The following is a 27,546-nucleotide window of genomic DNA, read 5'->3' on the forward strand; positions in this document are numbered from 1 at the left end:
AGCACGTGAGCGAGCTGAAAAAACGATATAGGAATAGAACGAGACCTGCATAGAGGCAGGTGTCCTTGTCTAATAACGCAAGCACATTCGGTGCGCATGTCTAACCAGACAGGAACAGAATATTCTGCTATACAGCGTCTTCTTTGTATTCCCATATTCCCATATCGCATCTATTTATGCAGCAACATATGACTCGTGTATTCTATCTTTGTATCTTTATGGTGCGAAATAAATTCGCTGTAACAGCGAAAACATCTCCACTTGTTAAGCTCTCGAGCTGTAACTGACGGTTGACAGCAGTGATAAGCTACGTGCATAAGACGAATCCCCAGCTTGCAATAATTTGTTTTTCTACAACATGTTTGATTTTAACGTACACGCTATTATTTCTTCTTTAAACGATCTTTGTTCTTTAACTACAAAAAATGCAAAAGATTTTCCATATGAATATCGTTTGACTGATTTAAAATTAAATCTCTTTGACTTTGTAAAAAATAGAAACGTTTTGTTAGAAACACATTCTGGTTTTAATAGTAAATTACTCATTATGATATACATATGTATGTGTGCTGTTTCATCGAAATGTTGATTTCGAAGAGAAAAGTGTATAGCAGATTGTACGGACTCTTCTTGGCTTCGATGAAAACAGCGAATACATTAGACTCATTTTTCACAATTATTGTTTAATGACTCATTTTTAAATGAATTACGTTCAAAAAGAGTTATACGAAGTAGGTCGCTTTCTTCTCGCTTCTGTCCGTTTCCGATCAGTTTTTGGTCCCTTTTTGCCTGGTTTTCGTCCAGTAAATTTGAAGATCATTTTAAGAAGTGAAGTATCCATGTTGACAAAAAATTTGAATATAATCTGTTTCTCGGAGCGTTGTTCAACTTGACTGGGTGAGAAGCGATCTACTTTTTATAACTCCTTTAGAGCGTAATTTATTTGGAAATAAGTTGTTTAATGCCGCTCACGCCTGCAAAGTTGACGAAATAGTTCAAATAAAATCTCGTTTACTTATCAGAATCATTTCTGAAATTTGACTATCTTCAATGTGTCGTTAATTGGCAAATGTGTCGCATGCAAAATTGTTATATATCCGCAACTAAATCTCAAACAATATCATTTTTAGATTTCTGAAAATGTTTTATTTAGATAACAGTGACAAGATATATGTATATGAATAACTTTTTCTGTTAAAAAAAGGAGAATACAAAGAAATACGCGCATATGTAGTGTCCTCCAGATAAGCAGAGATTTCAAAATAAACAAGTGTATTCGCAATCCAGTTAATCGCTTTGCGGTCGCAAATTATAATTTTTAAACTTTTTGCAGAATCTTTTTACATGTATGTATTGAGGCGCAAGTTTTAATAAAGATGGCCCTGACTTTGTTTCTTTTAGATATTTACAAGAACTGTAGGTGATGAATAATATATTTCTATTTTGCAACGCTTTGACTGTTATACATATTATATTAAGTCACAATGCACAACATTTTCCGTTTTATATTATTTTATCGAATTACGTATGATCCATTTTGTTCTATCAAAATAAAGATCACAACATTCGACAGATTAGGTTTCATGTTTGTATATATAAAGATGCGTCGTTGTAAAAGACGTGTCTGTAAAAGAAAGACACTTTTCGGACAACCTAATACTTATAATTTTGAAAAAGTATTATAAAAGTATTCTTTTAATTCTTTTTAATTTAATTTAATTTAACCTTTATTTTTACTTTTTATCGTACTACTTATATATTAAATTTTTATGAGTTTTGTTTAGAAATTGCTATCGCGTCGTAACTGATTTACTTAAAAAACCGAAATGATCATGGTGATGCGGTCGATAGATGTATTATTCATAAAATTGATTAAAAAGTTGATAGCGTAAGATTTAGTACATTCGTAGGTAGTTGATTCCAGTATCAAATTTCAAGTAAATCGTCATAAATTGATAAGTCACAAAATTAATTTCAAATACCTTTTTTCAATGTCCAAAAACATTTTCGTTAGAAAATTGGGTATAAGATAATCTTTTAGATTTCTCTTTAGTCCCTGATATTACATTACAAGAAAAGAATCGATTTAGTTTGAAATAAATCGTTCTCCAAGTACTTTCAATATTGAAACGAGGTACATATTATACGTATACAAGCACGCATTACACAATAGTTATCGAAATGGATAAGTAAGATCAATATGTCTTTTTGCAAATAATAATTTGTCGGCGATCATTAATATCAAAAGCTGTTTATATATTTGAAATATTTAATTGTGATAAATGTTCATTACCAGTATTTTGGTGCCAAGTATTTAACGCTTGTGGCGAAGCTTCTACCTGGCATTGAAGAACAACGTCACTCTCGACCGGTGCTGCTACTAGTTGATTTGTTACTTTTATAACAGGTGGAACTGAAACAAAAATAGTTTTGTAATTATACCCACATATATAGGACGGGAATGCGAAGAAGAAATATCACTTGCATATATTTTATTATCTAAATGCAATTGTACGTAGTGTAACCTAAATTGCAAATTCTTATTTTTACAAATACGTCCAAACAAATGCAACCTCAATAGAGGCTTGTTTCACTCGCTAGTCACTAGATATTATCACTTTGGATATTTTATATATTTATTATGTTATTAATTTACAGATTATGTGAATTCTATACACTTTTGCATCTTTCAATTTTTAATAAACGCATAAACATCTGAAATTTGGCGATAACAAATTTCCTAAAATGATTCAACCAAGACAATGCAATATTATATATATTATTAAAGTTTATTATAGTATTTTATTAGGACCGCCTTCTTATTAGTTTATACGGAGTGTTTATTTGAAAATTTTCACAGTTTCGGAGGGGGGATACAACTATCCTATTTATTTGCTATTTGTCAGGTGTCTTCAAGATTTTCGTTTTCTAAATGGAAATCATATTTTTTCTTTACAGATTCTTATTCCACGGGAAAGAAGAAAAGACTTTTATGTGGAATATTTTTTTATCAGACTTCGTTTTAAAAATGTTTTTCAGTTTTATCGCTCTCAAAATAGAGGATAAAAAATTAAGTAATATGAAAAACAAAACTCCTTTAATGTTTCATTATTAGACGATAAGGTAAAATCAATAACAATTACACTTTTTGCACTTCTATTTTATTACGCAAAGAATTACAATACTTTTGTACAATCTTCATAGGATGTTTTCAAAATTTTGCACTAGGCAATAATACGATCTGTTTCCAAATTCGATTCTTACTTTTCTCAAGGTTTCTTTTATAATATGTTGGCAATTCAAATATTCCACCGACGTCTGTGCGTAAATGCATAGATTGTACCGTGCTATCTTGTTATCTTGATTTAGCATGTCCCTCGACTTTTCTTCGATTGATTTGATTTGATGGTGTGAACTTGCTCGCCGCCTATCTCTCGACTATAGCTGCATAATAATCTACACATATAGCCTGGTATAATATAGTGCAGTGTCTATGTATTCTTCGCTTTCGCTTCTTCCTTTTTCTTTCTTTTTGTTCATACCTTTCGTACTGCCTAACTAACCGCATAAGCTCATCGTTGCGTGTATCGATGTAAAGCTTATCTTCCAATTCTAACATAATGCTTCTCTAATCATTTAATATTCTTTGTTTTAGGTTCTTTATATGTTTTGGTCTTCGTTGAATGACTGTCGACATCTCCTGATTCGCCGATTTCCTTTTACGAGTGCATTTAAAGTCTGTAGTATTCAAGGAATAGCAAAACTGAAATATATTTTTATTTTATGAAATATCTTTTTAAGACAGAGTCTGGATAAAAAATGCTCCATATTAAAGCCTCTTCATTTTTCTGTGTCTACAGCAAAAAGCTACTAAAAAAAGGCTACTACAAAAAAAAGACGCAAATGTATGTTTGAATAATATCTGTATTATGTATGAGTAAGTATCCGTTGATGACATAATATTACATGGTCCAACTTCTTCGATTCAATGACTTTAGGTACAAATAAGAGTACAAACTAAACTTGTATGTATCTTGATCACTACAATTGCAATCGTGACCACTATGCGGTGCTGCACGGTGTCAGGGCGCCATGCTCGTCTGCTCGTGCACAGGTGTTAGCTGCCAAGCTGCAAGCCGCGATGCTGCAGAGCGAGAGGCCGTGAAATACAATGGTCTCTTTCTGCGAGCAAGTAATGCTCTTTTTTAGGAAAAGGAGGCCCCGGAGCGAGATCGGGATCCGGTCCCGATCGCAGGTGACCGCAGGTGTTCGCCGACCATAGCTGACTACTCCTGAGAGTAATCTGCTCCCTCCGATGGCTACGGCCTGCTATGATCTAGGACATAGTTCGAGTAAGGACCCGGACTGCCGGAGACAAGCCACCCCTAAGGAGGGTCCGAAAGAGGCGGCGCATAAGAGGCGTAGAGCAAGTTATGTCCTTAACACGTTGACCGCCAGGACACCCGTATTCGGGTGTCAGCAAAGTTTCTGGTCAGGCCACGTAACCCATATTCGGGTGTCGCTTATTTGACTATTTGCTAAGGATCGTCGTAGGTATTTGAAAAATATTCCATAATAATAGAACTGTTGAATTGTTATAAAATAAAAATATGAAAATGCAAAAATTATTGCAAAAATTATTTAGTATGTAAAACTTTAAAGCATTCTATACATAGCTGAGGTTGGTCGGGACAATTTGGACAAGAAGTTGTTGTTTTCTTCAAATTCTTTTATGCCTTTGTTCGGTCCATTCGACGTCTTTTATTTGCATAACATAGTTTGCATGCGCGTCTAATGCTTCTTTCGGAATCATTTTTCCGAACGGCGATATTATGCTGACTCCGTCGAAGACAAGGATTTTTTGCATTTTCAGACAACCCTAACAATTTGGCAACTAATAATTGTCTAAATATTCTAATATTTATATTTTTTCTTGTTGCAATTTTGTAAACCGTTAAAGCATTTACAACAGAAATTCCCAGAAAGAATTAAATGCCAAGTTTTCTGTACCATTTGATTCCTTTTCTAATTGTTGGAATTAGCATCAACCGTTAACGAGGCTGGATCGCTCTAGTTTTGGCACGAAGAAGTTAGTCAGAATCGCTCGAGTTTCCGAGACGCTCACGTTTCTTATCATTTGAAGGGAATCCACAATCGTTTCAACCCTCGTACAGAAAAGATCAAAGCCGTTTGACGCTTGGACACTTGTGTCAGATTTATGAATCGTTTTTTTCGTGCTTCTGTAGTTTCGTTCCAACGGTCCAGTCCTTTTGGAAGCTTCACGACATCGTTTTAGCTGTATATTTCGTACGCCTTTTGCGGTTAGTTAATCGATTCGAGACTAGTCCACTTTCTCAATCACTATTAATCTAGCGATTAACAAGTGTAGTGTATCGGTGAATGGATACGGACGCGCGCAACAGAACACAGTTTTTGTATAAAAATGTTGCCCCTAAATAATCACATATATATATTGCAGTATCGTGCAAAGATCGTCTAAGAAATATCGGGTGAACTATAAACAATGTTGCGAGAAAACCAAAGTGCCGACAGGCCGAAAGGATCGGGACATTTCAATGGGTCAAGCAGCCCATGAACGTGTCGTCGGTCCTTTAGTCAAATAATTACGCGGCAGAAGACGTACGTGGTGAGGGTATGAGAAGACGGCAATGGGATGCTTAAGGGAGAAAGACGGATTTATGGGAAGTCGTTAATTGAGAGTCTAGTTGCGTGTCGAGAGTTGAGTTGAGAGAGTTGAGTCGAGAGAAAGTTGTCATAGTTATATCACATTACTATATTATGTTTACGTTAAATAACCATCGTTTCATGTTTAATCTACTGTAAATAAATCCATCTATCAATAAATTTATCATACAGGAAAGAAATCACTGCAAATTCTAATTTCCGTATTTCTGAATAATGATCCTATAATATATTTTCTTATACCTCTACTAACTCAGAGACGTCAATTTTATCATTTTAATTTTCTGTACATGCCCTCGAGCTTTGTTTATAAAAACCTCAAATATCCTATATAATATGATATAAATCAAAGAAATGTACATTAGTGAAGACAGTTACCAGTAGTGATGGCAAGGAGACAAGCAGAGACTCTGGAGTGTCAACGTTGAGTGCGAAATTCTTCGTCATATTATGATAATTGTATTTGAATAAATTTTTGTTTCTAAATTTTCATTACATGGAACGGAACGATATACGTTCGTTTGTCAAATGTGATATCAGCGTGACCGCTGTTTCGAAAATTCTTTACACGCAGCAACAGAATTTCTAACCATAAATACTCAAACCAGTGGATTGAATGTAACGAATCAATACCCTGGTTAGTTAATAAAAACTGAGACGATGTTTAGCGCACAAAATCAATCATTTCAAAGAACATGAAAGAAAAAATAATCAGATATTATGTAGCTTATTGTATCAACAAAATAGTTCGAAGCTTTATAGAATGCTAAATGCCTACGTTATTGCCACTACTTTGAATGTTTACTCTAATTCAAATAAATTTCACATACTGATGCTTCCATTGGTAGAATCAGCATTTTTTAGTCTAAGGTCATTTCAAGGTTATAATATACAAAGCGGACGAATTCGTCTTGACGTTAGATACAAAGCAATGAGATAAAAAATATTGTTTAAATAAACACTGACAACCTTGAAATTCCGTATAAAACTAACCTTCAGAAATATCTTTTTTCATTATTACATGAGCAGCTTACTTATCAAATCGAACAACTACGCAGAGGAAAAGGTAGAAAAAGTTAATGAAATTATATACATCGTATTTTAAAATCCCTCTTATACTGTAAATCGAAATAAAAATTGTAGAACGTATTATTACAAATGTAGTTTTCACCTAACGACATATAAAATGAACAAATTAGTATATCTTTGGAATAATCGTTATTATCATCACAATGTTCGCATAACTAAAGAAGACAGACGATCTAACCAATGAAAGTAAAAAGAAAGTAATTACTACAATCAAATTGGTACTTGGAAAAAAAGTTTTGTTATAAAAAATTACTATTAGCGTAGTTATATTTCAACATTAATGCCAATTTCATCGACATAAATTATATCCTTGTTATCGGACATATTCAAGAACCTATCATCACGACCTGTGCTTAAATTTTTATGATAACTAATGTTTAATTAGTATGCTAGACGAGTAACAGAGATATTTGTTAATATATTCAGTGACTCATTTTATGTCCAAGTTTCTTTTAAGTACAGTTTGCCTATTAGTATCGTACAGTTTGTTTCTTAGAGATCTCAAAACAGATTTTAAAGGAGAAAAATTCGGAGAACCTAAAAGAAAAAATTGCAACTATATATGCATTAATCATTTAATTTATTTTATTAAACTGATTAAATATCCACTTTGACACGGAGAATATTGTATATAAAGTCGTTGACGCATATAAAGCAGTAACAAAAAAGTGCAGAATAAACAAGTAACAATAAGGAGAAAGAAAAAAGCACAATAATGAAAGGAAATGAACGAAAGCTAAGCTTTAATGAAACAGACAAATTTAACGCAGAGCAGCCACACATCGTTTTCAAGTAGTGCATTATAGAGCGACGTTTTCTGCATACTTACATCTTCCGCGAAAGAATTAATTTTGTCGTTATAGGAGTTAGCAAGAGTACATATTCACATGGAAAAGGGCTCCACAGCATTGAAGAGAAACGAGTAGGACGATAGCCTAAAGACCATTTGGTGTTCTAGAGGGACGTGTTGTTGCATTAAAATTGACAAGTTAAAAAAAGGATGGGACTGATGATTTGTTCGTGAATAACCTTGCGAAAGAAAACAGAGGTTTACAGGAGTTTTTCGGACTTCAAGTGAGGTAATGCCCAAGGTCCGCATCAGGGTCCAGGCTCGACTTACAGGCCCATATCCTGTATGCGATAAAACGGAACTGAATTCTCTGCAGTTTATGCTGTATTTTCTTTAACTGTAGTCTGTGTTTGATAGTACGAGCCCAAATGATAGATACGTGTTTGAGTACAGGCCGAATGAGGAAGTAATATAAGTAGAGAAAAGCATAAGGATTTCTGATTAGTTGCAACATATGAAAAGGAAATCGATGATATATCGAGTTGTCCCAAAAGTTTCTTTCGTTTTATAAGGAAATAACAGATGCACAACATTTTTTATTTCATATTATTATTGTTGTTCTATTACTACAAAATTGATCATACATAATTCAATAATACAATATAAAAGAAAAAATGTTGTGCATCTATTATTTCTGTAGCGGCGCAGGTGTCAAAGGACGACGCGATCGCGAGCGACACAGAGTATCTCCGAGTACATACCGAATATCTAACAGTATCTACAGTATCTCCGAGTATCTTCGAGTATCTACCGAGTTACGCGACGAGCATTAACGAATATTTATCCGCGATTTTATTTTGCGATTTATAGTTTGTTCTAACGACTCACGTATACAGGCTGTACATTAATTTATTATCTTAAATATATTTGACGATTTCAACAACGAGCAATCTCGTCCTTTAACCCTTTCGCTTCGGGTGTCGCTTATAGGCGGCGCCGGCTAGATGACCTGTGGGTACGGATGCCGCTTATAGGCGACGACCACGCGACGATCGGTACCCCATGTATCAGGCATACATCAGTGCCATCTGTAGTCAATAATATATTTTTTCGTTACCGGCAGAAGCCTTTTCATATTAAAGATGTAAATTATACTTATCATATTGGAGCAAAGATTGTTTTATTACTGTTTTATTCAGCACAATTGTTATTTAAGACTTAGGAAAACATTTATACAGCAATCACGCCACTATGCGCATTTGTGGCGCGCGCCTCCGTACAGAGAGAGCACTTAGGCGGACTGGACTGCCGAAGCGAAGGGGTTAAACCTCACGTACTAACTATCCTCTACATTTCCTTATAAAACGAAAGAAATTTTTGGGATAACCTGTGTTCTGCCTAACTAGTGTGTAGGAGAAATTGGAAGAGTTTCTGTTTCTAGAGAAGCATACGATATGACACTTGTCAATGATAAATTCCATATACCAATCATCTAATTTGTTAAAGTCCGATTGTACATTTAGAATATCGGGTTTAAATGTTACGATTTTGTAAACCTTGAAGTCGTCCACAAACAGTAAAAATTCGGTATAATGTTGAAACAGAAAGCACGTATGAAACATTACTGAGCGATTTCAATAACACAGTGAGACAAACAGCAATCTTTTTGAGCAACTAACATTAGGAATCGTCACATAAGTGCAAAAGCATGTATTTTCTGTTATCGCTTAGCATTCAAACGCAGATATTAAATAATTGAAAGGGTATGTTGTTAAAATTGTTGAATTTTTTTGTGCGCTGTAGAAAAATATAGAAAGGAAATGTCGCTATTGTTATCTCGTTTGATATAGGTAAGTCGGCAGTGTAGATGGAGTACAGTAGGGGTCCGAGGACACTACCTTGGGGTATGCCGGATTCTATTGAATTGAGGGAATGTTGCGGAAGTGGCGTCTAGGCATTTAACCATGAATTGTCTATTGGTTAGGTAGGATTTTAGGATGGAGTAGTAGAGGTAAGGTAGGATCTTTTTAAGCTTGTATAGTAGTCCTTCGTGCCATACTTTGTCGAATGCCTGTTGGATGTCTAGGAAAACCGCTGAGCAATATTTTTTCTTTTCGAGTGTTTGGCTGATCGTATGAGTTATGCGGTGGATTTGCTCTACTGTTGAATGTTGTTTTCGGAAGCCGAATTGGTGATCTGGGAGTGTTTTCAAGTTCTCTAGGAGTGGAAGGAGTCGGTTCGTGAGCATCTTCTCGAATAGTTTGGACAGGGTAGGTAAAAGACTGATTGGGCGATAGAAGCTGGTTTCGTATATCGGTTTACCGGGTTTAGGGATGAGGGTAATCAATGAGATTTTCCAGGCCTTAGGATAGTGTTCCAGGCGAAGGATAGCATTAAAAATCGATGTGATGAGTGCTATCCCTTTTATGGGAAGTTCCTTGATTGCTTTATTGCCTATTAGGTCGTGTCCTGCTGCTTTCTTGTGGTTTAGGCGACTGATTGTTTCTATAGTCTCTGCATAAGTGAAGGGTTCGATAGGAGGGGACATTTGGAAGGGGGTGTGCAAGTATTCAGTAACGTCCGCGGCAGCTTTGGGGGAATGGGGTTTGAATACTTTAGACAAGTATTTAGCAAACAGGTCGGCTTTTTCTATTGGGCTTCGCGCCCATCCACCTTGCGGACGGCGGATAGGTGGGTTATTTGTGGGGGGCGTGTGAGTTTCCTGAAGGCCTTCCATAGTGAGTAGTTGGAGTCGGCTGTGGGGGATAAGCTGGCGAGGTATTTTTGGAAACAGTCGTTTTTATAATTTTTTAAGGTTTTGGATAACTTTCTAGTTGCGTTGTTTAGTTTGCGTTTGTCATCCGGTGTTCTATGGGTCTGCCATACTCTTCTTAGTCTACGTTTTTCTGCTATTTTTTTTAGTATGTATTGGGGATATTCTTGTTTGCTGATAGATGGCTTTGTCGGTGTGGACAAATTATGCTCGTGTTTAAGTATTCCGTGGCTGCTTCGATTTCTTCCTTTGTTTTTAGTGGGGTGAAGGCTGAGGTTGAGTGTGTAAAGACTTCTCTGAAGAGCTGCCAGTTGGTGTGTTGGTTGTGAATGGAGCCATTAGGTGTATTCTCGATGATTGTTGAACTGACTGTTGCTATCACGGGAGAATGATCAGAGGAGAGATCAGCCGAGGAGTTGATCTGGACGTGTCTTGATGGGATATTTTTAGTTACGAAGAAGTCAGTGGGCCAGTATGTGGGTTCGTATGTGGTGAGGTAGTTGAGGTTGTTTATTATGCTGTTTAAGAGGTTTTTGCCTCTTGCTGTAACCAGTCTGCTGCCCCATTGGATGTGCTTGGCGTTATAGTCTCCTCCAACTATGAATCTATTGCCCAGGGTGTCCAGGAAGTTATCAAAGTCTTCTTTGGCGATGGAGTGTCTGGGAGGGCAGTATACTGCTGAGGTGGTGATTGAGCCATGACAGTCTTCTATTGCTACGTTTGTTGCTTGGAGGTAGTCTTTCTGGCATGATGGAGGTTCGTAGTGCTTAATACTTGCTTTGATTATTATTCCGGTGCCACCGTGGGCCTTTCCGCTGGGGTGTTGGGTATGGTAGAATTTGTAACCATTTATTTTCAGGTAGTTTTTGTCGGTGAAGAGGGTTTCCGATACGAGCATTACGTCGATTTGCTGGTGTTTTAGGAAGAGTTCTAGTTGAAGTTTGTGTTGCGCTAGACCGTTGGCGTTCCAAAGAGCTATGCGCCTTGGTTTTATTTTGCGTCGGGGCATATTAATTTATCCATGATGAGTGTTAGTAGCGATAGCAAATTATTTATTTGCTCTGATTGTTTCTCTATTAGCTTTTCAAGCCTAGAGAAGTTGTCTGTGTTAGGTGGGTTGGGGACACTATTTGGTTTGGGTTATTTTGGATGCCTTGTACTGCTTGGGCATAGGAGGTTGAGGTTGTGATGAATTTGGTAGGACTGGGTGTTTGGTTGGTTGAGGGGATTGGAGTAGTCGTGTATTTCGGCGGGCTGGGTGTTTGGTTGGTTACCTCTTTTGCTCTGAATTTAGGGTACCTATTTGTGTATAGAGTTTTATAGGCTGAGCAGCCTTTGTAGTTGGCAGGATGGTCACCTTGACAGTGGATGCATTTCGCTAGGGTTTCCGGTGATTTGGCGCACTGGTCAGTGGAGTGAGTGCCTGCACATTTAACGCAGTGGAAAGAATGGTTGCAGTATTTCTGCGTATGACCGTACCTTTGGCACCTTTTGCATTGCACTATTTCTTTTTTCACAAGCGGTGGTTCGAATTTTACTATCGCGTTCATTAGGCGACTGATATTGTAGATTTCCTTATTGTTGGGCTTTTGTTTTATATCTATGAAAAATAGGGATAACGGGTCTTTCGAGACTCTATGCCTTATATTACTTACGTTGATGACTTCGTGGCCGAGTTTTGAGAGTTCGTATTTGAGTTCGTCTATGTCTGCTGAGTGGTGGATGTTTCGTAGGACCACCCGGAAAGGCCTTTCCTGTTTGAGTTGGTAGGTGTGGAAGTTGGCGTTCAGGGTCCTAAGTATCTTGGTGAGTTTTTTGTAAGCTTCTGGGTTCCTCGGCAGTATTTTTACTTTATTGTTATTTATCTTTAAGTTGTAGTCCTCCTTGGAGATATCTCTCTCTAAGGACTTGATCATTGTCTGTATGTCGATGACGTCATCCACAAATATTGGTGGGGGAGGGGGGATTCTCTGTGATTGTTGGTTTGGCGGCGGGTCTGCGATTTCCATGGCGTCGTTAGTGGATTGCAGTACAGCGAACCTGTTGTGGGTGTTTATTTGTATCGTTCATTGTTCGTTCTGGGTGTCGATTGTGTATGGTTTTGCTGTTTTTATTTTCCGTTTCTTTGTAATATTAGCGTCGTTGGTCCGGAGAGTTCTGCTACACTTCTGCCACGGGGGAGGTAGCGCGGGGTAGTTGCGAGTCTGCTCCGGAGAGCCTGGTCGCGATTGCTGGGCCATCATCGAGCTAGTTAATTCGAAATGAATAACTATTCGTGAGGCCATGAGGCTAGTATTCGGGTTGGGGTTAGGTGCGTGGAATTTTCTTCTCCCTAAAGGGTAGGAAACACTTGGCTGTGTTCATTTTCGACGGTTGGGCGACACGTGTTGTTTTTCGGACTACACTGGGCACTAGAGACACGTCTGCACGCTTCGGCACTCCACAGCGATCTGGTCTCTGATGTGAATTGACGCTACACGCTCGTCGATACATTCTATACGTTCCGTCGGGCAGATAAGACGATCTTGCTGCGACACTGTAGGACCGCGAGCGACGGTTAGAAAATACAGCCTGTGGTAAGCCTCGTGGCGTAACAACAAATAATACCATCTAATAGGTCACTTTGTATGTATGTAGCGTCTTACACACAAGCGTATTATTAATGTGTATGTTAGAAATTTTTGTGGACAGCTGCAATATACTGCTCGCAATCACTTAGGCATGCGCTCCTTCTCGAAATTCTGACATAAGCCTCATACTACTTTTCATATATACTTCTTGTTATCAGAAGATATCCTTGTTTTCTCCATTTCGCGGCCAACTCTTTTAGGGACAATGTTTCCATATCTTAAGGCAATGCAATCATGAATCACTTGCTAGCCTTACTTTAAACAATTACATGTAACTTCTTGTCATTAGGTCTTGATATCTATCACATATTATTCTAAAATTGAGTAGCACAAGCCAGTTGGCACCGATGTCCTTAAAACTACGATGTCCCTATTTTGTACTTAGCTACTATACTACAACTATAGGCGAAAATTTTCAGAGGTGCAATGTGTTCGTCATGATTAATTAAAAGGATATTATATGAACTTTTCAATGAAATAAATATGGAAAATCCAAGAATTGCTAACTATGCTTGGAAGTTGTGTGTGCAATATGATAGAGTTCGAGACATGTGGAAAGTACGGCTTCCAGGCAAGCAGGAGCTGATTCGGCGCATTAAAATAAGAAGGAAAGTTCGTATAAACGTTTTCGAGTAGACACTTGCTTTGTGTTACAGTGCTTTCTTACCTATCTTTAGAGAAATTGCTCGAATCGACCAGTTCCAGTTTCTACGGAAACTATAGATCGTCAACCTTGTTCGAACAGCTTACACGGATTTGTCGAAAACTTTGATCGTCATGTCAATTAACGTTTTATAAGTAAAAGATTTTAAACGTCCCACGGAACTTTTCAATGGCTCTGGATGCAAAGCGCGACGCCGTCAAAGCGCAACACCGACGTGCCCAATGTACCATCGATATCTTCACGCTCATTCCGCTGAATTCTCGAAAGAGCATACACGTGCTAGCCGCGGCGGCACATCTAATGAATGCACGCTAGTGGGGGATATCGATGGACAACGAAGGGAAAAATCCATTCGATCCGGAACAAAAGGGCAGTCAGTCTGCCTTACGCCGTTAAATGTATAACTCCTCAGTACCATTGCATAGCAACGCGTCGGGTGAGCTCTTGGTGTCTATTGTTACTTGTTAATCGTACCAGTTATTTGTTAATCGTATCTGTTAATTGTTATTTGTTGACTCTGACTGTTAATTCGTTCTTAATAAACAATTGTTCGTTAAAACATCTGAGTATTCCTTACGCACCTATCACGACACACCACCTCAAATCGAACGGATTCAGATCCGAAGAGCGTATTGGTCTGAAAATAAGGCCAGCACGATTTATCTATTTTCCAGGAAATCGTTCATCTGTGTAATGTTTAGCATCGCAAAATAAGTTATAAGCGGAACGTAAGGTCATATTAGGCATATTATATTATATGCACTTTTCTTCTTATTTCAGTATCTAGAATCAACCTCTGCCATATTTTCCACGTGTTCTGATTCATCTTGCATAATATATAATAATGATAAAAATATATATTTGCAAAATAATATATTTATATAAATAAATGCAAATATATTTATATAATAACTCTAATAATGCAAATATATTTATATAATAACTCTAATTTATATAAATAATGCAAATATATCTATATAATAACTATATTTGCAAATATATTTATATAATAACTCTATGATAAGCGCTTAATAATACATACAGTGAACTTGTACAGAGTAACGTTTGCTGACTGTCGGAGGCACATTGTTGCTGGCTATGCAAAGATAAGTGCCCATTTCTTGTCGAAGAACTCCAGTCAATTCTAGCGTTTCACCCACATAAGTTTTTAACGCTGAAACATGAAAATATATAGTCGTTATTTTTTAGCTTTGCCTCTATTTAATCTTCATCTTATCTGCTTACGCACTTAATAATAGAATTAGGTTTGGTTTACGTAAAAAGTAACTTCTTTTTATTAAGACACATATTTATTAAGATTTAGTAAGATACAATTTATTAAGATATATATAGCGAAAGGCAGCAAGTAGTAACATTTTACGTGAATTTGTATGGATTGAATATGCTGATGTGCTTATGAATAAGAGAGTATTGATCGATAATTATTAAGGCCAATTGTTTGTAACATGGGAATAAGCAAAAGTCATTTTTAAGTTTAAAGATCTTTAGTTTAGTATTGAAACATGTTTAATGTATTTTAGCAAAAGTAGATAAAATAGGAATATTAAAAGCATTAAAAACTTAATATCTAGTTCTCGTGTTGTCCAAAGTTGCGTTTTGAAGATTTGAAGAAAATTTGACAAAAATGATGCATATACAAATGCTATCTGTAGTCAATAATATATTTTTTCGTTATCGGCAGAACATTTTCTCTTGATTTTATTGATATATTGGATTAATCACTTCTTAAAGTTACTCATTGTTGAAGCAACATCAAAATCGTATACTGTTTTATGCTAAAAAATACATCAAAAGACAAATACTATAAAAAGATTTGACGCGCTCTTTGAATACCGCTACTGTCAAGATGTATAAACATAATTAGCCTAGATCGTGTCGAAGTAGTACGTATGTACTTTTGACGAATTTTTAAAGTCAAAATTCTTTTGAAATCACGTTTAAAATACAGTTATTCTTAGAATATGATTTAAAATATAATCTTCTTTTTACTTTTTACGTAATTTATTACGTAAATCATTACTAAAGAAAGTTACTTTCCAGTTGTGTTACAAAGTAATCCACTTTGTACACAGGTATGTAATAAATTACCAGAAATTTTGATGAGAACGAACTTTTTATTTAAAAAAGTGACATCTTTCATATATGATTTCCTCTTCAATTTGCTTGGTAGTAGTATATCAAATATTTTTGAGGTAAAAGTAAGAGAATATAATTCGAATGTCGACACTCGCGTCACATGTATAGCATGTTTTCTGGAACTTTGGTAGTTGGTATAATACATTTTTTAAAAGTGTCTTGAGAACTTAATCTTTTTTATCAATATGTCAAGTACTAACCAAATTATTACATTACTTTCAAGTATTTTATAAACGTACGCCTTTAATTTATAATTTCGAATACTAAAATGATTAATTTATCCAAAATATCTTACAGTGTTTCTGTCCATCTTCGCGAAGAATAATGTTCCGGCCATCTTCTCGTTTCCACGTGACAGTAGGCTGCGGTGAGCCAGTTGCAACACATTTCAATCTTATTTCACCACCTTCGTGAGTTACCATACCCTCGGCAGACTTATCGTCCATTATATCCGGTGGTATTACCACTTCCATGTAACCGTTCTAAAAATAGAACAATTAAAATTTTCATTAAAATTGTAACAGTCGTTATACCAACGTTATCATACAAAATCGTATTTAAGGTAACATTTAAATATTATTATTGGCCACTGCATTATGTCAACATTTTATAATTAGATTAATTACAAGTGAAGCTGTCAGTGCCATGGTTCTTATAATTGAGATTCATTCGTTTTACTTTTGGGACAATAAAGAACTTTTACATTTAGAAGAAATTCGTCAGTCAAGATTTTGAAGGCAACTCTTTCTTCCAAATCTTTAACTTGCTTTCGATCTAAAAAGAATGTTGCAGCGGAATAATATAATCATAAATCCGTCGGGTATGCTAAATTCCATTTCAGGTTGGCAACGGATGCCTTCTGTAGCTGAGGTTCAAATGACTAACGAGTTGTAGAGAACATATTCTGAGAATAAGTATGTCTTGAAGACCCACGTGCTTCGTGACTCTATTATTTGTAAGTAATCGCACGAACCAATCTCGGTCAATCGTTATCTCTGGATGACGGCAGACAGAGGCGGTTAGCTTTCACCTTCAGCAAAATTTCCCTAATCAATTAACATCTTTTTCCGCCACCTACTACTGTGAATTTAATGATCGAAGAATTTGCAAATGCTCCAATCTGCGTATCATTCCCAGCAGCACGTCCATCCTCGAATTTTCGCGAGTCTTGGAAAAAGCAAACTTTACGGAGACATGTCAATCAATCATCTATCGTCAAGCAATCTGTCATCCATAGTTTGTCGTCTAGTACAAAAAGGCCAAATATCAAGTCTATTCAACGAAAATAGATAACGTTTTCACCGCAGCTAACTCTCTTTGTCTCGTGCGCGAATCCAAAGTTTACAATCCAACTAGCCGATAAGTCGGAGTGCGGCGCCCAAACAATGACACTACACAATGATTTGTTGTTTACATTTGCTATGAAATATGTAGTGTTCGGATATATGTATGGCCAACGACCGAGCACACGAAGAAGCTATATACCCGGAGAGATAACTTTCTAAAATTTGAGTCAAGTTATACGACTCGTGCTCACCCTGCTATACTCTACTGTGCGTGTACCGAAGGTAAGAGAGAAAAGCAGGCAGTGCGAGTGAGACAGAATAGGTAAAGTTTAATAAGAAATCGCGGAGCCAAGTTACTTTTGTCTCTCTTAATCCCGGTCACACATTACCTATCTCTTTAACCCCTTAACCTACAACTACGGGCATAGCCCGTAGTACGATGATCGGACCAAATATAATATATAATATATTATATAATAGCTTGTTTACGTTTTCGGTCCCAAATTCTCGAACGTAAATCGTAGGTTAAGGGGTTAATTTCATTAAAAATTGTTGGTCAAATATAGTCATGTTTGGTATCATTTTGACCAGACGAATCTCAATAGTTCGACTAGGGGCATCTCGTAATAATGTGGTAAAAAAGAAAAGAACATTTTTTATTCTGATAATTCGGTACCGTGTAGAATTACATAGATGCGGATCATAGATTACACCGGAGCCTGTCCTGAGCGAGCAGTTTTACGAATTGATGGGGAACTCCCGACCATACTAGCTATATATAGCTATGATTCGTATATCTGAACACTATGGATATACATAATATGCTTTGGCAGAACTTGTATAATGAAATTTATGCTACTAATTATATTAATTACATTGCTTTGTTATATAAATATTCGGTAGGTTTATATGAGGAATGCATAAATAATTGTTATGAGTATTGAAAATGTTACATTTTTCTGTCTAAATCGTTTCGGTTCAATTTGGAAAATCTTATTCTGCGTGTGGAATTAATACCAGCAGCATATCAACTCTAAAGTTTCATATCTCGAAAAGAGTTTATGCAAAAGACAAATAAGAGTTAAGTTTGACATCGAGTAAACAAAACCCAATTTGAAATTGATCTAACAGTGTTTTTCTAAATTATTTCTAGGTATTGTTCAGTTTATTCTTATCTTAATATTGTTGGATTTAATTAACGCAGCGTTATATTTACGCTAATATCTGCATGTTAAGTATAATTTTAATATATAATAACATGATCTATAACTCTTTACAATTTATATTTTATCATGGCATATGTCTTAGAATATTCTCCAGCTTCTTGTAATTTTTATTCATACTTATTCCACGCGTATCATGTTCTCTTTATTAACTTGAAACGTTTTACATGCACAGGTGTACGCGAGTACTATCAATTACACGTACATACAGATCTTACTCAAGCTAATATTATCAACTTTAGAGCTATTAATAAATGTTCTTAAAGGGGATATTTCTTCACAACATGTAGTAATAGTTTATTAACACGTTGACTGCCACGCGTGTTTTCAAAAAAATCTCCGTCAGGCCACGCGTACAGCAGTACCAAGCGTTCTCTGCTAGGTGCTCCCATCGATATTTTAGTAATGCGAGTCGCTCAAGCGGTGGTCTCAAGAATGATCTTTCGTTTCGTCTGTTCGCAACATTAAAACCACTAGCTGTTGTCGAATATAACGAAGGAAAGTGTGGTATAGATTATTCCGACCAAGTGGTTTCTTATGCCACCACAATTAGAAAAGGAATCAAATGGTAAAGAAAACTTGACATTCAATTCCTTCTGGGAATTTCTGTTGTAAACGCTTTGACGGTTCACAAAATTGCAACAAGGAAAAATATAAATATTAGAACATTTAGACAATTACTAGTTGCAAAATTATTAGGGTTGTCTAAAAATACGAAGAATCCTTGTCTTCGACAGAGTCAGCACAATATCGCCGTTCGGAAAAATGATTCCGGAAGAAGCATTAGACGCGCGTGCAAACTATGTTATGCAAGTAAAAGACGTCGAATGGACCAAACAAAGGCATAAAAGAATTTGAAGAAAACAACAACTTCTTGTCCAAATTGTCCCGACCAACCTCAGCTATGTATAGAATGCTTTAAAGTTTTACATTCTAAATAATTTTTTTAATAAACCATTTTCGTATTTTTATTTTATAACAATTCAACAGTTTTATTATTATGGAATATCTTTTCAAATACCTACGATGTTTCTTAGCAAGTAGTCAAATAAGCGACACCCGAATATAGGTTACGCGGCCTGACCAGAAACTTTGCTGACACCCGAATGCGGGTGCCGTGGTAGTCAACGTGTTAATAAATGTTCTTCAGTAAATTATTAATTTGAATTAAAATACTGGTAAAACTAATATACCCAATTTTGTTTTCATCATGTATTGTTTATGTTGATAGCTTCCTGAAAAAATTGTGCAGGAACGAATCGCGTAACAAAGCACAGTGCATTCGAGACGTAACATTTCAGTGCAAATAATAAATTATTTTCAAACAAATAATCAAAATTTTTATTTAAATCTTCTCGAGATTTTTACGTATTACAAGACAATTGTTATTTTATAAATTCAGAAACATAGTTATATCCACTGTATATACTACGTACATATATGTATAAAATATATGATTTTTTAGGAATATCTCTCTACTTTAAACTGTTACTAGCAAAAATACTTTGCAAGTAGCATTCTTATATGTTGGATTACAAGCTATTTCAATTAGCCTTGTAGTGAATATACCGTACAATATTTGTAATTTTAGCGAATGTCGTGATATTGTTCTGTAGGAGTACCAAAACATAGTTATCTTCTATTAGCAAATAAAATTCTATTTTTGATGAAATTTAGTAAAAAATATTAAAGTATCCGAGGAACAATTTCTTTTGCCTGCAAAAGTCACTTTGAGCAGGTGAAATCGAATCCTCAAGATTTTGGCGCTTCCGTTTTTTGAGATTAACTTGTGATGATCCGAGATACAGTAAAACTTTGCATCGCTCCATTGAAAAATATTTGTGCGCTGGGAATAAATCTCGAGTAAATAATGAGTTTGTTATTTTAAAGATAAAACGTGTAACAGGCATTACATGTAAGAAATACAGTGCGGGCAAAATGACAGCCCAATTAACATTTCTGTTAATTTCTAAATACATAGGATTTTTCACCAGATATTAGCGCTTTTATTGGAACAAACAAATGAAAATGAACAATTCCGTGTAACATATTTCGGAGCCATATTGATCTGATATGTCAAACATATACATTGATATTCCGAAAATTAAAAATTATTTTCTAGACCTGACATGTTGTTTTTCAGGTAAGTAAATTTTTAATGTATACTATATCTAATTTATTAAGTGTAATTACCAGTTATTTGCCCCAGTTTCATAATTTTCTTTGTATATTATGTTACGCCGGGCGACTCTCTACCTGGCCCAGGTCACACACCGCGGGCCAGACGGACACCAGATGTCCGCTCTTCCTTACGGCGTACCCTCAATAGCCTTAAGCACCCGTCATAAAACCGAGTAACATGCTTGCTAAGGTCCTTCAGACCCAACAAATGTCTATTTCTAAATCAGTTTCTAAAGACTATTGTTTACTACGGCTTGACACGGGAAAGTTAGTTTTTTTCACGTACGATGCTTCCCACTAGCAACTTTCTATCGAGGGCGGTTAAGACCCTTCCTAGTCCACCAACATTCGTTTATCCAATCCGAAGCAATGTATACTGCCCTCACTTCCTGACCTAAAACGGCATGAACAAATCCGATGGTCCCGTGCGCTAGACACACCCATCACTAGCTTTCCTCCGACACAGCATCGTCACTCAACTTCACTTCTTCTACATCGTTGGAAAAGTCAACTACTAAGTCTAATGCTAACGCCTATCGTGGCAGTCTAAGCATAACGCGAGAGTCGGTTCTCGGTATTGTCGAGCATACATCTCCTCTACTAAATATATTATAGTGCTACGTCCACTAATACATTAAATCCAATTATAAGAGCCCTGCTCTAACGTACATATCTATCTTATCTTCGCGCGATAAGTGATTATCTATTTATCTGTGCTCAACAGTGTAATCTAAGTGTTGGAAATATATAATTTATAATTCTGTGAATCACAGTGTTATACAAACTGCCACGATAGGCGTTAGCTTTAGACTTAGTAGTTGACTTTTCCAACGATGTAGAAGAAGTGAAGTTGAGTGACGATGCTGTGTCGGAGGAAAGCTAGTGATGGGTGTGTCTAGCGCACGGGACCATCGGATTTGTTCATGCTGTTTTAGGTCAGGAAGTGAGGGCAGTATACATTGCTTCGGATTGGATAAACGAAGGTTGGTGGACTAGGAAGGGTCTTAACCGCCCTCGATAGAAAGTTGCTAGTGGGAAGCATCGTACGTGAGAAAAACTAACTTTCCCGTGTCAAGCCGTAGTAAACAATAGTCTTTAGAAACTGATTTAGAAATAGACATTTGTTGGGTCTGAAGGACCTTAGCAAGCAAGTTACTCGGGTTTATGACGGGTGCTTAAGGCTACTGAGGGTACTCCGTAAGGAAGAGCGGACATCTGGTGTCCGTCTGGCCCGTGGTGTGTGACCTGGGCCAGGTAGAGAGTCGCGTGGCGTAACATATTATATACATTATAATCTAAAACATTTCAACGTATTTGTAGTCCAATACCGATGATTTAGTCATAGACCGAATTTCTTTTACCTGTGAGTTCAATATTTTGACAACTGAGATTAAATTAGAAGGTGTTCGTTTAATTTTTCTTCTACCTTTTCCCATAGAAAAATGTCTGAAAGTCCAAAACAGAAAAGAGAGAAATGATCAGAGGAGAACATGAATGGGGCATTGAAGCTACTCCTCCAAAAAAATAGCCCAAAGACAGGTCACTGAAGCTTTCAATGTTTCAAAAACGACGAATGTGAAGTCTGGGCATACGTCGAATGCGCAGATCAAGAAAATATTAAGTATTTTCCATACGATATACGTAAAAATCGAATTTGAATAAGAATGTGTATACTGACATCTAGAGGACTTTTTTTTAAACATTATTAACCATTTAGAGCAAAAGATCATATAATTAAATAATTGATCGGTACTGGACGACCGTCGTCCAGTTTTTCGTTTCCTACAAATTCCGACATTACTATTCTTGCAGATTATCAATTCGTATTATTGAATCTCATAAAATTAATTTTCCTACTTTTATCAAGTTCCATTTGTGCTATAAAGTCACTTTGTAAATTTTCATTTTTAGCAACTCTAGCACAAGGTACTGTACGACTCTCCCCTGCATTTTATTTTGTATGTGATTCGAAATCCAAATTATTTGATATTTTTCATATCAAACTAAGATAAAGATTCTTAACAACTTCTGCAAAATTACCTATACTAGCATTTATGACGTTCCTGTCTCACAAGATCAATAACCATGACTTTTCCTCGACTCTTTTTCTCTGATGAAATATTAAATAGTTTCCTTCCTTCTTTCTGTCCGGATGAATTTTATCTTTTTCGCAGGTCATTGAGATCTGGTCGCCTTTTTAAATTACTTTTTCCGTAGTTTTCACGTCACAATAAAGAGATTAAAAAATGCTGGATCAAAATTCTTAATGCTTTTCTCATCCACTCCGTACTGTTATCTTTTTGTTTATGTTCAAAATAGCGAATAGAGGTACATATAGAGGCGAATACTTCTGTGTTTAGTCTATTGACACCCCCTCCCTCTCGCCCCTTGATGAGGTTGACTCGTGTTAGATCACAATGTCAGTTTGCCTAACAATCAAAACTATATGGAATTTTGGGGATATACAGGCTGAGTCTTCAACAGTAAACCACCTGAATAATTCTTTCAATTTTTTGAGATGCAGGGAAATGTTTGAAACAGAAGTTGTTTGGTTTCGAGAAGGCTATTACCCGATGGAAAAAGTTTTTCTCAGATGGACGCGTTTACGAGTTTCAAAGAACACTTTAATAGGCTTCGTTTTTTAAAGTGGAGCCGTGTAGTTTTGAATACCTATTTGTCCCATTGTTGCCCTTTTGAAGACGGATTTAAATATCGCGGTCATTTAAGGTCACTCAAGGTCATAAAACGTAGTAAAATGGTCCAATCGAACGTAATGTTTCAATATTCCGAAACGAAGGAAAATGGATTTATCATTTTCAAGATAAGCGGCCCGTTTATAAAACACCATTAAACTAGGAGACGCAATCAATTGGAGAAAAGATAAATTTTGTGTGACTACTTATCGTACTCGAATTCGACTCTACATCTTCGTTACTTTGTCGAAATTGCTATGTACAATAATTATTAATTATGAATAACGAAAGAAATCCTTAACCGAAAAATACTTCGTTATTCAGTATTCGTTGGTTAATATAATTATAAAACACCAATCAATAATAACACAGGTACTTCACAGTGAGATATTTGAATTATTCATCTAATATAAAGAATAAGAATTTTGGAACAAAAAATTAAACGGTTAGTACAAACATTCGATAATTGCACGAAAAAGTCCTCTACGTAATTGCACAGCCGTCGTGTCCACTTTGAGAAGGGCAGATTTCCCTGAGGTATCGCGGAAGTTTGGCGGTCCATTGCGATCGAGCAGTGTAACATGATCCAATATTATCAGTTATCGCTGAGACAATGTATCCAAGTAATCATTCAAAAGTGAAAATTGTGTAATATCGGAAAATAAGGATAGAAATTTTTTTCCGATTACTTACAATTTATTAATATTAAATTGAATATACAAATATAAATTGGACAGAGAACGATATTTATTTAACGGAAACTAAATGCAATACTCGTATCTATATCAAATAACTTTACAGTTATTTGATCACTCTCGTCACAACGAATCTAACACACACACACTCTCTCTCTAACAACTCTATCAATTCTCACGACTCTACTCTTCGACGACTCGAAACCTCTAACGACTCTACTCTTCGACGACTCGAAACCTCTAACGACTCTACTCTTCGACGACTCAATTAGCTCTGATCTTCGCCAATACACTCCTGCTCGGTCGTGCTCGCTCTTGCTCTCGTCCTCTCACACACACATACACTTTTCGGCTCACATACTCTGGCCTCTCGATTGCCACTCCTTGAAATATGAAACCGTACCTCTGTTTTGACGCTGCTTATCCTTTCTCGCGTCACTGTTACTAGGCGCTCTTGGATGTAAACAAACCACGAAAGACGACGTACACGGTGCTTTCTAATTTCAGCCGATCTCCAATCAAAGCTATTCTACGATATTACAATTGCTTTATTTTAGACTTTTTAAAATTAAATTTCTACTAACGCATTTGCAGGATTTTCCCGGCTAAAATAAGATCAAACATGTTATATTATGAATAATATTTAATTATCAATTATTAAGTAAGCAAATATGTTCCAAATTTTATCGTGTTTGGTGTCATTTTAACCAGTAAAACGTAAGAAACAAATTGGCAAAAGTTTCATTGAACAAAAATCGCAAATAAGAAAGTCTGATTTTTTAATTAAATCTTTCAACTTATCGCCAGCCTTTAACGAGGCTTTCTTTCTCTTTCACTCGCGTTGTCAATTTTGAGGAATAGAGTCGTTTCTACACCTCCATAATTGTAACGTTTGAGTCCAATTTTTGTGCAATTATCGAATGTAATTATTAAAATTGTATACACGACATATTACAAACATTGAATCGAATCTTTTTCTGCAAAACGTTATCGAACACGAAAGAACGAACACGAATAATCGAATCGAAAATGACCAAACGATCGACTGTTGGATAAGTGTTTACTAAGAATTTGACTAAGTACACTCTTTTAAATGCAAATGACTCATTGAATTTTTTTTGATATTAACTTTTTAATGAACGGCAATCCTCGAATAAAACTTACTCAAATTGCTAACATTAACAAGATATTTAAAAAATGTCAAAATCGGCGGTATCTCCTTTTTTTTGTAAATATTTACCGGCTATTGAATCCAGATTCTCGATTGCCTTATCTGTTTGCTTATGTATATCTTTTATATATACATAGATGGATACACAAATAAGTTTCGTCTATGGCGAGATCAATTTAGCCACCTGAGTAACCAGTTATCTCTTGAATCGACAGATACAATACCGATACAATGATACGACATGCGATGTACATACTCGAAACTTTACAGATTGAATCAATGAATTAATGAATTAATGAAGAGTAGCTAATCATTGGTAGGATACACGCTTGTTAAAGATCGAAGATGCTCGTGAATTAATTAGCTTGGAAATTAAAAGGTTGATATAACTATCACGTTAACACGCAGATTAGGTATGTGGGAGACTTTGCGTTTGTGGAAAATTATTCGAAGATAGCAATATGGTCCTGTTGATGGTACGGAAGTGTAGTGGTAATAGGGTGAATGCAACAAGCAATGTATAATAAACGATTCATAATTGGTAATAATGTATAAATAATTCGTAACGATTAAGAATAGAAGCAGATAATAGTATTTAATTAGAACCCATGTTTTTTATTTCAACTTCCAATTTATATTGCTTTGATAGCAAAAACTAAAATAGAATTGATTATAATAAATTTTGAATATAGGAGATTGAAAATCGAAATGGTTTATCAATTGGTCTGATTTCAAACCAATCTCGTAAAAAAGTTGTAAGGAGGGGAAATATAGCTTTAGGAAATACGCAATTAGTCGAGTGTTTACGGTACGTGCCAATAACAAGACAAGCTTTTGATTTTTGGAGAAGTCGACTGTAACAAAAATTTGCGGTGACCATTGTATACGAAACGAAAGCTTATAGCTATAATTTTAGCGGATACTGTTTATCTATTTCGTTTTGCGTGTATTAACGTTCTCATGGTGTATCGTATAGTAATTAATGCATTAGATTATATATTGGTATTTGTAGGTAACACGTTATACAGAGTGGAGAAGCAACAGCAACTTGTCACGATTGCAAAATAAAATGAGTGAACGGCTGATGAACGAGTAAAATACTCGTACAATAACAAGTGAATGTAAAGGGAGCTCTAAATTCCAAGAAATTCCATTTTATGAGCCGAACAAAATGTATAATCTTATAATGTTTTGAGGATAGTGAGTTAGACAGGCGAAAAAAACAGGTGTTAACGATCAAGTATAACAGATGCAGTAGTAAATATTCAACAATTTTTCAACCGTAATGTATTTATACACGAATCTGCGTACTTCGTATCAAAGTTTCTGTTGAAAATGACAACGTGAGTTCGTGCTCGCCATCCATATGCAGATGCGTTAGTTATAAGAAATAGTAACTAGAGGATGATCCTAGTTACAATCGATAGGTTTAAGATGCCTTTTTGTTTTTATCCCTAGTTTTTGTAAGCGCGTGCAATAAAGGATTTTTTGGCTCAGAACGGTGTGATAGATTTATCCATTCAATAAAATAATAACTATTCTGATCTTACCTCTGAGTATAGAAATAACAACAGTTTCGATACACATATTTTTATGTACAGCATGTATAAAAAGTGTTAGAACGTATGTGTCCACTAGCCTGATTCCGGAGGATCGGAGCCTCCGGATCGATTGATTCATGCAAAATTTTGTAAAAATTGACGTTTGCTGGCACAAAATTAACGTGCTACTTAGCACGAGAATCAAATGGAACTTTACTAAGAAAGTATACTTGGGCACCATGATGTGCAAGATATTATTCCTGTATATGTAGGATTTGTACACATTTTGTTCGATCACTCGCGGAGAGACGCGATCGCGGAGAAGCGTATCAACAGAAGTCGTAAATTCCCGTTACGATTGTTCAATCGACGCCACGAGATGATCGATCCCCTATTACGATTAGGCTAATAGAGGTGGTTAATTGAAGAGTACACTGATGTAGCAAGTTTCCAGTTGTGTTTTATTATGACACTGTGTATACACGATGAGCTGAGTTAAATAAAACAGTTGTGATGCTTGACTTGGCCAGAATGTACAACGTAAAGTCAGAGGATGAGAGGGCGAGAGCGTAGGAACGAATGGAATGAAACTGACTACGAATGAGTGCGACCTGAGACTTCGCGGTGTTGTGACGACTGACTGTATTCGACTGACTTGAGAGTCCCCGGTCAAGACTATCTTGAGCTCGTATATTTTTTCCGAAGGAAAGCTTGATGCCGATTCGTCTTGACCCAGCTAATAAAGCAGGATATGAGGAAGTCTCCCACCAGCGTGCGTCGGAGGTGACTTCATTCCTGGGGTAAACCAGTCGTTTTCGGTGGACATATGTTGGGTTTTCCCATTCGGTGATTACCTGCTTTTTCCGAGCTTTTTAAGAGCCTAATAAAATCAAGGATGTTTCCTAATCCGGACATAAACCGAAATGCTTCTAGACAACTAGATTGATTGG

The 27,546-nt window shown here is 36.1% G+C and overlaps 1 protein-coding gene across 3 annotated transcripts in view; it reads right to left on the reverse strand.

Annotated features, from left to right (window-relative positions):
* The window catches only part of LOC117207541 (lachesin-like), a 548,209-nt gene that overhangs the window by 27,264 nt on the left and 493,399 nt on the right, over positions 1 to 27,546 (reverse strand). For all 3 annotated transcript variants that reach the window (XM_033447848.1, XM_033447850.1, XM_033447851.1), the window contains 3 exons: positions 16,102 to 16,288; positions 14,692 to 14,823; positions 2,294 to 2,413 (listed from right to left, as the gene is read on the reverse strand). In XM_033447848.1, the coding sequence (XP_033303739.1) occupies positions 2,294 to 2,413; positions 14,692 to 14,823; positions 16,102 to 16,288 (439 nt within the window). The remainder of the gene's footprint in view (positions 1 to 2,293; positions 2,414 to 14,691; positions 14,824 to 16,101; positions 16,289 to 27,546) is intronic.

The sequence above is a fragment of the Bombus bifarius genome, unplaced genomic scaffold (genome assembly GCF_011952205.1).
Source record: "Bombus bifarius isolate JDL3187 unplaced genomic scaffold, Bbif_JDL3187 scf7180000008037, whole genome shotgun sequence".
Taxonomy (NCBI): domain Eukaryota; kingdom Metazoa; phylum Arthropoda; class Insecta; order Hymenoptera; family Apidae; genus Bombus; species Bombus bifarius.